The following is a 17,291-nucleotide window of genomic DNA, read 5'->3' on the forward strand; positions in this document are numbered from 1 at the left end:
CTACCAAACCAGATATCCAGAGACACAGAGGCTCCTAAGACTTCATCACTGAAGTAGATCTAAAACGAACCCAACATGGCTCAGGGAAATATGAGGAAGAAGGGGTGTAAATATTGTTAAAGCCAGTGATCTTTCATTCCCTGAGGGGATGAAATATTGGCAGGAAGATAGAGAGGAGAGAGAAAGGCAGGGCATGGCCTGAAATCCCTGGAGGCCTCCGATCCAAGACATGGCACTAGAAATGTAAGGAAAGTGTTAGAGAAAAGTAAAAGAGAACACCAGACTTGATCTCTACAAACAATTTATTTAGAGAAAACAGCAAAGTGCAGTAGCCTTCCCACAGGATGAAAGCTGAAACCCTGAGCCAGGCTAGGGTGTGAGTTTATAAAGAGGATACTAAGAAAAGCAGACTGTACCAGCTGCAGTAGATATGGAACTTGTAGATATTTGTTTCCTTGTCCAGAATAGGCTTCTTCAACCAGGAATGTCTAAAGGAGAATACTCAGATGGTCTCTGGTCCTTCAAGGCCATCTAGGCTATGGGGAGTACATCAGTACATCAAAGGTGCCAAATTTAATGAGATCAAATGCCTCCTGTTGCTTCTTTATTTCCCAGGAGCTTTAGGAGTAGTTATTAACTCTTTAGTTAAATTTAATTTTCAGGAAAGGCTATTAACCCTTCAGTGAACAAGAGAAATATGAGTTTGAAGAAAGGTCATTGCTTGTCATGCAGCTATTGTCTGTAATAATGAAGCTTCATGGAACCCCACTACCCATAATGAGTCCAAGCATGAACCCCACAAGAATGTATTTTATGGTATTTTGGTGCCACAATGGCAATCATATACATAGGGGAAATATCACTAATTAAGATTTAAATCATACAAAATAGGGAAATTGAAAACCCATTACATTGGGATCCTTTTTTTTTAAAATTTTTATTTATTTATTTATTTGAGAGCGACAGACACAGAGAGAAAGACAGATAGAGGGAGAGAGAGAGAATGGGCGCGCCAGGGCTTCCAGCCTCTGCAAACGAACTCCAGATGCGTGCGCCCCCTTGTGCATCTGGCTAACGTGGGACCTGGGGAACCGAGCCTCGAACCGGGGTCCTTAGGCTTCACAGGCAAGCGCTTAACCGCTAAGCCATCTCTCCAGCCCTACATTGGGATCCTTTTAAAGGCCTACTTGTCTGAAATTCTTGAGCTTATTAAGCTACCTGGATGCAATCATATGAACATGATGACAGTGGACCTAACTGGACTGATCTGTAAGCATTAAAAGAAGTTACTTAAAATTCTTGACAACGTTATCAAAATTAAGAGCTGCCACAGTCTCGAAGACACCTTGAAATATATATGACCATTAACATCTGTAAGGTACCCATGTGCTTGAAAATCAGGCATTCTGTGTAGTGAAGGAATCAATGCAACAAATATGTGGTTCTTTGAAAAAATAAACAAGATTGACAAACCCCTGTCCAAAGTGATCAAGCAAAAAAAGAGAAGTCTCAAATTAACAACAAAAAAAAGCAATTAAAAGGGAGAGATCACTACAGACATCAGTGAATTTGGAAGAATCATCAGGGCATACTTCCAAAATCTCTACTCCACAAAATTAAATAATTTAGAAGAAATGGATAAATTCCTAGACACATTCCACATACCGAAACTAAACTTAGAGCAGATTAATCTCCTAAACAAACCTACCACATCAATGGAGATTGAAAAGGTAATCAAAAGCCTCCCCAAAAAGAAAAATCCAGGATTAGATGGTTTCTCAGCTGAATTCCATCAAACCTTAATAGAAGAACTGAAACCAATTATTTCAAACTATTCCACATAATTGGAGACCAGGGAATCCTCCTTGACTCCATTTATGAAGGAGCATCACCCTAATACCAAAACCAGACAGAGATGCAACAAAGAAAGAAAATTATAGGCCTACATCCCTAATGAACTTAGATGCAAAGATCCTGAACAAAATCCTTCCAAACCTTGCATTATCCACCTTGATAAAGTAGGATTCATCCCAGGGATGCAGGGGTGGCTTAACATACAGAAATTTGTCAATGTAATATACCACATAAATAAACTGACCCATAAGAACCACATGATCATCTCAAGTGATGCAGACAAGGCCTTTGACAAAACACAACACCACTTCATTATCATAACACTGGAAAGAAGAGGCATGGAGGCTTTATATCTCAACACAATAATATAGGCTATATATAAGGCTCCTAGATCCCAAATAAATCTTAATGGGGAAAAACTCAAGGAGTTCCCATAAAATCTGGAACAAGACAGGACTGCCCACTCTCACCACTGCTCTTCAACATAGTACTAGCAGTACTAGTCAAAGCAATAAGACAGAAGAAAGAAATAAAAGGAATTCAAACTGGAAAGTAAGAAGTAAAGTTAGCCCTATTTGCAGATGACATGATCCCATATATAAGTTACCCAAAAGTCTCCATCCAAAATCTTCTAAAGGTGATTAAGCCTTCACCAAAGTGGCAGACACAAGTCAATGCACAAAAATCAGTAGCTTTTCTATAGTTAAAGTACAAATATACCGAGAAAAAGAACAGTGATGCTGTCCCATTTTCAACAGCAACAAAATAAATAAATAAAAACCTTGCAATAACACTGACAAGGATGTGAAGGAACTATATAATGAAAACATTAAAACTCTCAAGAAAAAAATAGAGGAGGACTTAGGATGGAATGACATCCCATGTACCTGGATAGTTGGAATTAATATTATAAAAATGAAAATTCTAACAAAAGCAATATACAGGTTCAATGCTATACCGATAAAAATTCCAACATCATTATTCAGTGAGACTGAAAACATAATCTCAAAATTCATAAGCAATGGCAGAAGGCCTTGGCTATCCAAACATTATCCTCAGCAAAAGAAATAACTGGGGATATCACCATACCTGACCTAAAGCTATGTTACAAAGCCATAGTGACAAAAACAGCATGGTACTGGAATAAAAACAGAAGCATAGACCAATGGAACAGAATTAAAGACCCAGACATTAGGGTCTACAGATGCTTGATCTTTGACAAAGGTGCCAATAATGTAGACTGGAGAAAAATCAGCATCTTCAACAAATGGTGTTGGACAAATAGGATGACTGTATGTAGAAAAAGAGATTAGACCCACTCATTTCACCATACACAAAAACCAAGTCCAAATGGATTAAAGACCTCACTATAAATCCTGAAACTCTTCAACTACTGGAAGAAAAATAGGAGGCACTCTCCATGATATAGGACATAGAAAAGTCTTCCTGAACAAAACCCCAGTAGCCCAGGAAATTAAACAAGCACTCAAGCAATGGGATCTCATTAAGCTAAAGAAGCTTTTGCATAGACAAACATACCATAAGCAGAGCCAATAGATTACCCACTGAATGGGAGACAATCTTTGCCAGCTATACCACTGACAGAAGCCTAAGATCTAGACTCTATAAAGAAGTCCAAAAAAACAAAAAACACCCTAAACAATAAAAATCAAACAATGCACTCCAATAGTGGGACAGTTCTCAGAGGAAGAATTATAAATGGAAAACACACACTTAATAAAATGTTCACATCCCTAACCACTAAGGAAATGCAAATTAAAACAATTATGAGATTCCACCTTACCCCAGCAAGGATAGCAAACATTAAAAAATCAAATGAAAACAAATGTTGGCGAGGCTACGGAGAAATAGGAACCCTCATTCACTGTTCGTGGTAATGTAAGCTGGTACAACCACTGTGGAAATCAGTTTGGAGACTACTGAAAAGGATGAATGTAGAGTAACTAACAGGCCCTGTTATTCCTTTAGTGGGCATTTACCCTACATGCTCCACATGTCAGTTCAGAAATATTTGCTCCACCATGTTTATAGCTGCTCAATTCATAATAGCTAAAAGCTGGAATCAACCCTGATGCTCATCATTGAATGAATGGATAACCAATGTGTGGTATATCTACACAATGGAATTCTACTCAGCAGAAAGGAAATACAACATATTTAAATTTACAGAAAACTGTTGAACTTGGAACCAATCATTTTAAGTGAACTCACACAATCACAGAAAGTCTATCATCACATGATCTCACTCATCTGAAGTTCCCAACCTGGATCAGACCAAGTTGCTGACATAACTGAATAGCATCTTGAGGCTTGGACAACAGAGATGGTAGGGCTTTGGTGAAGGGGAAGGGCTGGGGGGGGGACACATAATATGAACCCAAATTGGCCTGGTACCACAGAATCCTATATCCTGGAAATAAGACTAAATGGTAGAGCCCTCAAGCAGACCTTATAAGGAGCACCTGGATCGAAGAGTATGAGATGAAACCTAACATCAAATTTCTCCTGTTTCTCTTTCTTCTCTGGAGTTTCCTTTATTCTTTTCCCTTGGCACTGGCCTGTAATTCCCTGTACCAGGATGTGGTCTACATCCATAATGAGCTTTTGATCAGAGAGACCTACTAGATCTCCCAAAACAAACAAGACAGATTTCTGTCAGAACACTTTATTACCCACCAGAGGTTAATGGTAAGACTCTATTTCTGAAGACACCAAATTCTGTCAGCACAGACTGTGGAAAGGCCTGGTTGGAACCTGGAGGAGATCCAGTCCCCAGATAATTATCCTGTCTAGTGCTGTAAGGTGCTACAATAGCTATGAGGAGAAAGTGGCCAACATCTGTCCAAGCAACTCAACGTCTAAGTGACTCAGAAGCAAACAACTTGATGTGATGCTCACACAAGTGCAATAGTGGCACACAGCCATGGTGGGTAACCAGCTTCTCTTAGATTGGCTAACAGATCTGCTCAGTAGAAGGAAAACCATATTTGAAACTGGGAAAACAAGCCAGAATCATATCCAGATAATGATTATGCTTTCTATTGTCAAGTTCCATTAATCTTAGAGTATAAAAGTATCTAAACCCCTTTCTTCTCTCTAAATTAATAATAGTTATTCCATTCAACTGGCATTGACTTCACTCTCCAATGGAGAAACTGCTTCTCTTTTTCAGATGGGAACTGGACATGAGGAGATATACAATCCAGGAAACTCCACCCAGGCCACAGCTGAAACCACAGAGGAATTAAGGAAATGAGCAAGAATCCTGCCATCATAATTAAGCTGGTATCAGGGTATCAGCACAAGGGTGGTGGAGAAAGATACTGGGGACACTCAAAACCTACCAAGCCAGAGATCTAGATGCTGCTCTGTTCCCATCACTGAAGTAGACTTAGTTGCTCCCAGCATGGCTCAGGGAACTTTGCAGAAGAGGGGGCAGAAAGAGTGTTAGAGCCACAAGTTGGGACATTTTGCACAGAGACATTGCCTCTCCCCCATGAGTGACGGCTGTTCCCATAGTGCATGACTCACAATCCCCATGAGGTTGACCTGCATCCCCAATAAGGAAGACCTTTTCAGAAAAGGGGCAGGGAGGAGGGAAAGGATGGTACCAATATGTGATGTTTACATACAAAATATGTCCATATCTAATAATAAAAAATGAAAAAAAAAATTCACAAGCCTCCCCTTTCTCTCTTTCTTTCTCCCTCTTTCATAGTTTTGAACTAAGAACTGTTTGATAATCAATAATTTAAATTTCCCAACTGGTAACTTGCACCTAATGTCTTATGGAAAACGGCTCAACTTAGTCCAAAACAATTTATCATTTTAATTTTTTTGAGTCAGTTTTATTAAAACCTTTTTTTTAAGTGAAAGAAAGAAAGAAAAACTTACCAGAGAACCATGATTCAAAGAAAGAACTTTACTTTTATACTTTTATTGGATTATTTTCTAAATTTTACAATTTTATTTTTGAGTTTGAGACGGGGGGGGGGGGGAGGGAGAGAGAATGGGCATACCTGAGCCTTTCAGGCACTGTGAATGAACTCCAGACACGTGTGCTCCGTTGTGGCACAATTGCCTCACTGTGTATCTGGCCACATGTGACCCTGGGATTCAAACGTGCATTCTTATGCTTTGCTGGCAAGAGCCTAAGCATTAAGCCAGTTTTAACATTTTTTTTTTTCCCTGAGGTAGGGTCTCACTCTAGCTCACACTAACCTGGAATTCACTATGTAGTCTCAAGGAGGCCTTGAACTCATGGTGATCCTCCTACCTCTGCCTCCCAAGTGCTGGGATTAAAGGTATGTGCCACCATGCCCAGACCAATTGTAACTTTTTATTGACAACATATTGATAAGATTAACAAGACTGATGCAAGAGGATAAGAGAAATTCATGAGGAAAGAGGTTTAAAGAGCCCTCATAAATAAAAAGTTTACATCATTATGTTGAACTGGGAAATTTTATTCTTTACATTCCATAATTGTGAAGAGACTCTAAAAATTAAAAAAAAAAAAAAAAAAAAAACAGAACCATATGAGCCACACTTCCCTTAACTGGGAATCTAGCCAAAGGACTCTATACTCTGTATGGTGTCAAATGTCTTTAATCCAAGCACTCAGGAAGTAGAGGTAGGAGAATCACTATAAATTGGAATTACAGCATAAGTTCCAGGTCACCCTGGCCTAGAGACCCTACTTCAAAAAAAACCCACATTTAAATTATCAAATATTCATGCAAATGGATGGAACTGAAGAAAATATATGCTCTGTGAAGATACCCAGAGGTATATATATCCATATATATATACCTCGTTAAATGGGTGTAAAGGGAGGCAATAATGCAGCAAAATAGAAAGAGACCCAATAAAATGTGTTGAAGAGTCTTTAAAGCAAGAGGCAGTAGGGCAGATGAGGTATGAATGATGAAGAGGGACTACAGGACTGGGATGGTATGGTGGTAAAGGGGGATAGGGAAATGGGAGAAGGAGCTATGGGGGATGGTAGCCACTGTATTGAAGATATACATTTTTCTTGTCATTATTTAAACAATGCTGTATCTACATCACATTTTTATTGTACTAGATGTTACACATTTTAAATTACACAAGTTTTAATAAATCCTGTTTTGGTATTTCTGAATGTGGAGTGAACTTTGTAATGTCCTGGAGATTTTCCCTCCTGTACCACTGACCTAAAATATCTGCTTCACCTGTGGCTTTAAAAATATCTATGTGTCTTAGGGCTAGAGAGATAGCTTAGTGGTAAAGACACTTGCCTGTGAAGCCTAAGGGCCCAGGTTTGATTCCCCAGTACTCACATAATGCAGCTGAACAAAGGGGCACCTGCACCTGCTGTTCATTTGCAGTGGCTGGAGGTCCTGGCATGCTCATCCTCCCTCTCTCTCTTTCCTCTCTCTCTTAAATAAATACATATTTTTAAAATAAAAATACCTACATGTCTCTCTTTACTACATACAGAAATTGCTGCATGAGCTCTCGAGCCCTGTATCAAGCTAGCTCCTGGGCGTCTCTGTTGGCAAATCTAATCACCATCTCCACATTTGAACATACAAACCTGACTTTTTAGACTCTAAATTACATCAAGAAGATCTAAAAATCTCAGTACTTCCCCACATCATTCATTTAAAATTTATGGGGTTTTGTTGCAGTCAGGTTTGCATTGCTGGCAGAAATCACCCATCTAAGAGCAGCTTTCAGTAATAAAAGTTTATTTTGGCTTACAGACTCAAGGGAAATTTCCATGATGGCAGGGGAAAATGATGGGCTGAGTAGAGGGTAGACATCACCCCCTGGCCAACATAAAGTGGAAAATAGCAACAGGAGAGTGTGCCAAACACTGGCAAGGGGACACTGGCTATAACACCCATAAGCCCACCCGACAATACACTGCCTCCAAGAGGCACTAATTCCCAAATCTCCATCAGCTGGGATTCTAACATTCATAACATCTAGGTTTATGGAGGACACCTGAATTCAAATCACCACAGTATTGTTTTGTCTTTAACTGTTTTAATCCATATAATAAAGTAAAAACTGAAATTGAATGCTCACTTAAAATAAATTAAAAAACTATAGTGTCCAAATCTTTTGTGATATGGGACAAATATGACAGAAGGCCACAGCATTACTGAACTGCTTTCTCATAACAGCTCTGCCCTCATCTCCTACTGTATCCTCATTCCCTGTGATCCACCCTCTCAAACCTGCAGACCAGCCATCCTCCACCAGTGTCTTCACTTGATCCCTTCCCTCATCCTAGAACTCGGGCCATCTGCTAAAGGTGGCAGTGTTCCAGAGCCTTCATCTCATGTTGCTATCACAGGAATGATTTCCTTTTACTTCACAGTTTTTCTTTTATCATCTTATGATTTAACAATTTATTAAAATTTTATATAATTTCCTCTGCTGACCCTCCTTGTTCCCTGTACCATTTCCTCTCCACTTAAAATACTCTTATTTCCATCTATTATCTGTCCTATTTCGTTGTATTTGCTGCACTCCCCATTATACATGGCATGCTGTTCTATATAATATCATGCAGTTCTTTCCCAGGTAATGCCATCTTCTCAGTGGTTATGAATTCAATGACCCTGTTTCTAAAAAAACAGTGTACAATCACAGTCCACACAATCATTGGCATTTATGATAAGTCTTTCACCTATTCCATAGTGGTTTCTGACCCTAGAGGGTGTAGTAGAGATATACCTTTTAGTGCTAAGCCCTCAGCTGCCGTTCCTGAGCAGTTTGACCAGTTTTATGTCTCCCCAGTAATCAACAACATCTGAAAAAAAGAGATTTCAAAACAGCGCTAGCATAAGTGCATAAACATAAATGTTTAGTGGGCAATTTCCTTGTCATAATATTTTCATTTAGCTAAAAATATGCAACAGTAGTTTTCCTCTAGGGCTTATGCTACTCCCAGCCATAGGCTTTCACTTGGTTTTCAGTTCCAGGCATGAATTCCTCTGGTGGAGCAGTAGATTAACCCCATACCATGTGATCACTTCTTGGCTTCCAAAACTTCCTAAGGGCCAGTCCCAGGCCACAGGAACAGATACAGCGTGTTGGAACTTGTGACTATACTGAGATTAGTCCCTTGAAAGTGACCCTGAGCAATCTGACAGTATGCAGTCAGCTAGCCTTACCAAGCCATCGTCCATTACAAACAGCATGGCCAAATGGCTGATAACGTTTTGAGTGGCCAGTCTCAAAGACTTCTGCATTTATTCTATTTAATTGTCAATATGCTGTGTCTCTCCATCAACATAATCTTCAGTTGTAATGTAGCTCAGTGGTAGAGCAAGTGCTTATATAGGCAAGGCTCTAGGAGTCCATCCACAGTAACAAAGGAAAGAATCCTTGAAAATTTAACACTTCATACCATCTGCATTCTTTGATAGCATGAGCTCAATAACTATCCTGGCCTTTTAGACCCTTCTTCTATTCCACCTCAGCCCATTGTCACCCATTATTTCCTTTCTTCTCATGAGTACTCGCTTCTCATTCTCCTGATTACAAATGTGATTTTCTCAATTTCACTGCATACTATGGTGTCTTGTGCTCTTAAACTGTCCCATGTACTCTTCACACACCACAGATGTCCCCCATGTGCATTTGACTCCATGCATTTTCTCACATCCACTTTACTTTGGCCACATATTCCCTGCCATCTTTCCTGAGAAACCATACTCTGTGCACCTTACTGTAGCAGAGACCACCAATGTTTGCATCTGCCATTGACACCACAATCCTGACAAAGTGTACTATCCAGTCTGTGGTCTGGTGCTGCACTAGCTTCAGGACTGACATTTCTTATCAGCCTCCTACTGTAATTTATGATGGAGACCCCACCAAGGCACAACAAGCCGTGTTCATACTTAAAAGTACCACAGGCACTGCTCAGTCATAGGCTCACCTAGATTAAAAATGTGAGGGGTTGTATGCCTAGCATGCCTTTGTGCTCTGGTGGGTGGATAAGTGTTTGGTTGGAAGGACATTTTTAAAGCCTGAGTGCACAAAGTCACTACAGAATGATGACGATGAAGTTGAGGCGATAGTAGTGAAGGGATGATGAAAGTGAAGATTATTGGCCCATATATTGCAATTTTATACTCATCCATGTTTTTTTTTCTGTTTTGTCAAACAGTTGGTTATTGTGCTAAAGCATGTATGACTTTTCAAAGCCATGAGCAGCATCAGCAAAGCAGGGGTTTTGTAAATCTGTGCTAAGATATTTTTGGAACTTTTAATTGGTGCATCAGGATTCCTTGTGCAGCATCTGGAGACTGGACTGGTGCATTTACTCAGTGTGTGTTGAGCACTTCCAGGCACAGGTTGGATTCTTCAGGAGATGGGCCTGAGCTGCCAGGCATGGATAAGGAGGCCATTCCCTCTCCAAGCCCAGCACAGTTGAACTGAGGCTTTGCTCATAGCCCTGTGACCTTTGGCCAGATGCTTAGGAAGCTCCTTATCCTCCAGCAGCCTTCACACAGCCCATGCCCCTGTGATTCTCTTCCCACCATTGTGTGGATCACCTGGCTCTCCCCCTATGTACTGGAATGAGCATTCCCTAGGCATTGGCTAGCAAACTTTGAACCCACCAGTCCTTGTAGGACCCTCTTCCTACTTGTAACTGCTTATAAGCCCATTTCCCTATTATATAAACTGAACTGTTCACAGAGCCTGCCTCCCAAAAATGTTTTTTGTTTTTGTTGTTGCATGCACGACCTTGCTTTCCATGGTTATCTGGACACCTTCAGGGAACTGCGGCCCTGAGGATCCAGGGACCCACGGCTGGCACCTGAACAGGGACCCTCTGAGATGCACCAATGTAAGTGTGTGCTCTCCCAGACAGGCGATTATTGTTTGGGGGATTTCAGGCCGTCCGTCCTCTGCCTGGACCCTGACAGCCCATTGATTTGGCAAAGACCTTTTATCTACGTCTCTCTAACACCAAAATCTGGTAACACATTGACCTCTTAAAAGCCTGTAGGGCAGGTTGCCAGTCTCTTAAACTTGCAGACAGACTTATGTCCAGACCACTGGGGGATCGCCTGTGGTGCTATTCAGCACTCAGGAACATTGCCCTCTGATCTTGGCATTCCCAATCTTTTTCTATCATGAGCAATATCCCGACAAAAGGAATCACAGATTCATAGATTAAGGGCTTTCCTAACAGGGGAATTAAACTCTCCCAGAGAGAAGCTAGCTCCATAGACTTAGAGGAAGTCCTCCCGGTCACTCCCTGGATGATTGATTTCTGGGGAGCCATGTGACCCAGAAACATGAAACTGCATAGCTCATCTGACTAGGAAATGAAAAGTTCAGGAAGGAAATTTCCCCTCACTCCCTTTTCATCTTCTTTCAAGTTTGTCCACTAGGGCAGTGATGAAACTGCAAGCCAGCTGTGCAAGCACTCCAAAGTGGCTTGGGTCTGGCAGCTGGCTCATGTGTGCCAAAACAATGGCACCTCAGCCAGCTCAGGTGCAATGTCTCTGCCTCTTGGCACCCCCCAGCAGTCCTGGAGGCCCTCTCCCTTCTTTCCTCTTCATGAAGCCAGGCTCAGACGGCTCCCATTCCACTCCCAAAGACCATGTGCCGTCCAGGCCAGCAAGCAGCCCTGCAGTGTCTCAGCTACTGCCTCTTTGCCTACCAGGCCTGACTGTAGGTGAGTGCCTGGGAGCAGGGTGGGGCTGATCCAAAGGTTTATGAGAGCTCAAAAAAAGGTCACGTTTAATTGAAGCCTATGGTGAGCTGAAATTTTATATAAACAATGTCATACTTTGTTATATGATATAATAAATATAATTACTGAGTTTATGTTCTAGGTCAACTTCAACTTACACAGAGAATTATTGAAAACAACAAGATTCTCTCTGAGGTGGTGACTTATAATTTGCCAGTATTTTTAAAAGATTGTAATGTCCTGTCACCTAAAAGGTAGAGGCAACTGACCTGAGTTCTAGGCTAGCCTGCCTCAAGACAAAAACAAAGTTTGCTTTAATTACTCCTAATGAAATAATTTCCAAGTGTGTTAAAGGTATTAATGGCATAAACTTGTTTTTAATCTAGACACTTGCTTGTCAGTGAGTAATAAGATTAATCAATTTGGTGTAGTTTCTCTTAATAGTCTTATAAGAAATATGATTAATTATGGGGTGAGATGAGTTGACTGAAAACACTGAGAAGGAATTTTTCAATGCTGAATGCTCATTAAAAATGCTTCTTGAGTGGTACTTAGATCAGAATGTTAAAGTATGTGGAAAAAGATGTGCGTGTGTAGGAAAGAATTTTCAGGCTATACCTAAACACTATGCCTAAAGTTAAAGATTTTTCAACTGTTTACAAACCTTAAGGAACAAAAAACTGATTTTCAGACTAAATATGTTGGGATAACTTGCTTAAGGTTTATCAAATTTAAGTCATAGGTAAAAAATAAAATTGTTTTATGCTAATAAAAATTTCTATGGTATATAAAATCAATGGTTATCAAGATTAAGCTAAAATCATTGGTTGTCAAATGGTGTTTTATTTTTTCTTTCAAAACAGATTTGTCAAGGGTTATTATTAGAGCTTAGCTGCTTTGGATAAATAAAGAAAGACCAGATTCTTCTCTATTGTATGTAAAGTAACTGTCTCATTACTGGCATCTTAAGTCCAGTTGTTATAACAAAATTAAATCTCAAGACATATTCCCTACCTTAGGGTTCAGCCTCATGCTCAAACAATGCTCCTCACCTGAGAGAAATAATTTCAAGCTCTGTGGTTCTGTTTCCAATGTTCTCTGGGAAATTGGTACCCACACAGGTATCTGAACCAATCAAAGGTGTTTTCAAAGCCAAAGCCAATTGTGCACACTTTTCATTAACTCCTTACTTTTATTTTTTCTCCCCAATGTTCTCTCCCAAGACTATCTTCCTGCACTTCATCAATACACTTCTGGGGTCCATTAGAATAGTTCCCCCCTCTGGAAGAGACTCTCTAACTGCCACAACTTCATTCCCCATCCATCAGGAACTAGTAAACAATCTGACATCTTCCTCCTTTGTCCCCCTAATAGCAGAGTGTCTTCTTATGAGAGGGAGAAATTAAGGGGAGTAGAGTTTGGGTGCCTGGACTCCTGAAGGTAAAAGGAGCAGGAAAGTGTCTCTTATCTCTTTCCCAGTTCCAAAGAACTGCTTTTCCATGTGTGCACTGTGTCCTTGGCTCTGCAAAGGACAGGCCTCTTTTATGTCAGTCCAGGTGTGCCCCTCTGCCTATCCAGCTCCAAGCCAACCAGTGCTGAGTGTCTCCTCAATATTTCCAGGACCACTTGTGTCAAGACCCCAGCTCTCCTTTGATGCAAAGGGGTAACCACCCCATGCATAAATGTTTCCTCTCCCTCTTTTTGTTCTGCAGTCTTGATTGTTTCACAGGTGTATCTCTATGAGAAAAAGAGTGGCCTACAAATTCCATTTGCATCAAGCAAGAGAGCTTTCATCCCTCTATTGGTGGGCTTCAGCATGACGTTGTCTCCAGATTCCTCCAGTGACCAATAGCCTTGAACCTCTCCAGAGACAATTGAACTCTCTTGTGGATGTGGTACCTCAAGACTGTCTAGCCTTAGACTTCATTACTGCTAAACATGGAGGGACATATGTGGTCTTGGATAAAGAATGTTGTTTTTTTTTTTTGTTGTTGTTGTTGTTAGTGAACCAAATGTTGTTAAACAAAATGTTAAAACTCTCCAAAAACTCCACAAGGAGCTGCTTGACTGCTACAGGCCTGAGGACCCCACCACCTGGTTCTCTAACCCTTTAGTTACTTGGCTTCTCCTTAGCCCCCTCCTTGCTACAAGAGCCCTATTGCTTGTATCCCCACCTCATCAAATTTTTCAGATAACAAATAACTTATATTGTAAGGTTGCTACTAATCATGTCCTTGTGCACTGCCTAACTCTATCTGGACCTGTGGTAAATTGTGAAGAACTCACTCAGGATAGCACTTCCCCATTATATAAACAAAGGGGGAGTTGTTGGGCACTGCCAGGCACAGGTTGGAGATTTCAGGAAACCAACCTGAGATCCCAGGCATGGCTAAGGACCCCTGGGCTACAGGAGGCCACACCCTCTCCAAGCCCAGCACACCTGAACTCTTAGGCTTTGCTCATAGCCCTATGACCTTTGGCCAATTGCATAGGAAGCTCCTTATCAGCTAGCAGCCTTCACATGGCCCATCCCCCGGTGACCCTCTTTCTACCACTATGTAGATCACCTGACTGTCCCTACAATCTGCACCTGACTCTCTCCCTACATGTTGGAATGAATGTCCCTAAGCGTCAGCTAGCAGCCTGTGAACCCACCAATCCCCTTAGGACCCTCTTCTCACTCTCAACTGTTTATAAACCCATTTCCCTATTGAGTAAACTGAGCTACTCACAGAAAGTGCCTCCCAAAAGTGGTTCTTTCATTGTGTGCACCACCTTGCTCTCCATGGCTGCCTGGACACTTTCGGGGAACTGTGGTCCCGAGGATCAAGGGACCCACAAATATGCAGGCATTTGAGTACTTCCTAGGCCAGCTGAGCACGTGTGCATGTGGTGGTCAGGAAGTGACATGACAACAAAGGTTTTACAGTTTCTGGTAACTTTGCCAGTCCTACACTGTTGCCCAGAAGGAGAGGTTAGCAATGTATGGCAGAGCTTAAATTATTTTAAATGTTTTTATAGCATGTTGGTGTGAAAATGTTACATGAACACATATTTTATAGCAAGCACTCCAGTTGTGCACTATTTAAGGAAACTTTAGCATGTGAGACATAACTGGAGAAATTAGTGCACAACAATGGGTTTTGGAGGAAAGAACCTTGAGTTGTAACCCTTGGCAACAATCTTAAATTATTCTAATGACTACTGTCTGCAATCTCACCTCTTTGCAGTCTCTTGTTCCCAATGGCATCATCTGCTGTTTCTGCCTACTGTCTCTTTTTGGGACACATCAAGTGCTTCCTTACCACTGTTGTCACTGCTAGTTTTGAGGCATGAAGCTCAGGGCCTTTTCTATTCTTGGTGCAAACAGCCCATTTTCTTCACTGATTTTAAAGACCATGAGCTCGTAGAGGTCATTTGGGAGAAACATTTATTGGATATAAAATAGCAACATCTGAAGACAGAGGGAAGGACACAGGAGAGAATTTCGGTCCTAAATTAACACAAAAAGAGTGAAAAACAGTCTGTTTATAGACACAAAAAGAACACAGCATGCTTGCATTTATACTGTAATTCCATCAATCATAGCCATGTGTGTATATATATGCATGCCTTCCAGTTCTACTAACCATAAGTTTCACAGGCAGACCCATCACAACCCTTGCATGAGAAGAAATCACAATACCTACAAATCACAAGATCACACATAATGAATCACAAATATTTTTCTGCTAAGTGGCTATGGGGGGGGGGGCTCTTCCATTGCTGAGACTTTGTTGAAGACTGCTGTGAGACTTAGAGTCACCAGACACACGTTTCTCAGAATCACCTGCAGGCAGAGCATTTGAGAAGATTTTGCTGAAGTGATGCTTCTGTAACAGTTGTGAACTTAGCAAGGTTTCCTGAGGCAAAAGCCTGTGTTTCCAAGAGAACCGTGGTAGCAAAGTGCCTTGCAGTTGTAGTTGTAATTTCATCAACAGGACTTTAAAATGTGCAAAACTGCAAGAATGCCATGATATGAGTCAGGCTGAAAGCAAAAAGTGGAACTGTTTTTTGTTTTTACCACCTAGAATGCCAGCCTCTGCTGATAGCAGCTGAGTACCTGATTAGTAGCAACCTTACAATATAAGTTATTTGTTATCTGAAAAATTTGATGAGGTGGGGATACAAGCAATAGGGCTCTTGTAGCAAGGAGGGGGCTAAGGAGAAGCCAAGTAACTAAAGGGTTAGAGAACCAGGTGGTGGGGTCCTCAGGCCTGTAGCAGTCAAGCAGCTCCTTGTGGAGTTTTTGGAGAGTTTTAACATTTTGTTTAACAACATTTGGAAAGAAGAATGAAAGAAGGTTAAGTGGCCCATCCAGGGTGTGCTTACCTCATGTAGGCTGCACATTTGACCACCTCAAGACCTTCTAGCATTTACTGAGGCTATCACTAGAAATAAAAGGTGCTTTGTTCATGTGTTTTTATTTGGGTGTTATGAGATTGAGTGAATAATTGTAAACTGTGAAAAATATAATTTAGGTATTTATGATAGGATTATGACATTTTTTATTTCTTATCCAAACAACGCACAGTTTGCAGAAAGTGGAGTCATGGCTCATCAGAACATAGGGTCCAAAGGAGGGAAAACTCACAGCAATGATTCTATTGATATTCATCAGCCACCAAGAGGGACTATTTAAAAGAGCAATACATGCATGTAAGATGGAGGAGAGGGTATAAAAAGTCAGAAAGGTAGAAACAAGGAGGAGGATGGTGCGGGTAGCTCTGGACTCAGGGGAGGATCTGGAGGCAATATTAGTGCTATGGATGTATTGAACTCTCTGCTTGTGTCTGTAAAGGATTACAACCATGGATCCACTTGACCAGATGATGAGCACAGAGAACAAAACTTCAGGGAATACCAATAATGCTACATACACTGAGTCCATGATAGCATCATGATCTCTAGCAGAACAATATCCATAATCTCTTTTTTTTGTCATGTTTTTGCTTTTCAACTTACCATTTGAAACACATATAGGGAAAATAAAATGTATCATCATGTACAGTATCCAGGAGAGGAAAATGAAGTTGCCAATGTACTTTGGTGCTTTGGCTTTAAGGTTCTTCCAACAAGAATTTGGGGGGCTTATGGTAATGGCCTGGAAGACACTCAAAATGCAGGTGGAGCTAATGGACATGCTTCTGCCTACTCTTTGAACATATAAAAGAATTCTGCATATCATCTCATTGATAAACTGTTTCATTCCAAGAGCTGTTACGGTGTGGGGCACTCCATTAGAGAGAATAATTAAGGTGTTGGCAATAGTCAAGTGCTTGAGGACCAAGTCAGTGGCCTTCAGTGAGCATTTATGATAGTAAAGGACTAAATAATGGAACAGGAGAGAGAAATTCCCCAGAATCCCAAATGTGGTCTGTGATAAGAACATTACTGCCATGAAGTCCATTTTGATACTTATTACATCTTCATTTAAATTAAAAGAGAAGTCATTTCCTTGAAAGAAATATCTCACTAAAATGTCTCTACTCAGCCATGTGGTGCATCTGATATGCTACCAGGTACACAGGATTCTGAGGTAGAAAAATACTTAGAGATCAGTAGATTGAACTCATCCTGGACAAAGTACCAGGATGCTGATTTTTGAAACAGTAACTTTCAAGAAGAAAAGTCAAAACTTTGAAAATTCACATATTGGTGTGGAGAA

The 17,291-nt window shown here is 40.8% G+C and overlaps 1 protein-coding gene across 1 annotated transcript in view; it reads right to left on the reverse strand.

Annotated features, from left to right (window-relative positions):
• LOC101603659 (vomeronasal type-1 receptor 4-like) overlaps window positions 1–17,033 on the reverse strand; it is a 57,835-nt gene extending 40,802 nt beyond the window's left edge. The window contains exons 1-2 of the mRNA XM_004671542.2: window positions 16,127–17,033; window positions 14,855–14,880 (exon numbers count right to left, since the gene is read on the reverse strand). Of these exons, the coding sequence (XP_004671599.2) occupies window positions 14,855–14,880; window positions 16,127–17,033 (933 nt within the window). The remainder of the gene's footprint in view (window positions 1–14,854; window positions 14,881–16,126) is intronic.
• Window positions 17,034–17,291: the final 258 nt, after the last annotated feature.

The sequence above is a fragment of the Jaculus jaculus genome, chromosome 14 (genome assembly GCF_020740685.1).
Source record: "Jaculus jaculus isolate mJacJac1 chromosome 14, mJacJac1.mat.Y.cur, whole genome shotgun sequence".
In the NCBI taxonomy this organism is placed as follows: Eukaryota; Metazoa; Chordata; class Mammalia; order Rodentia; family Dipodidae; genus Jaculus; species Jaculus jaculus.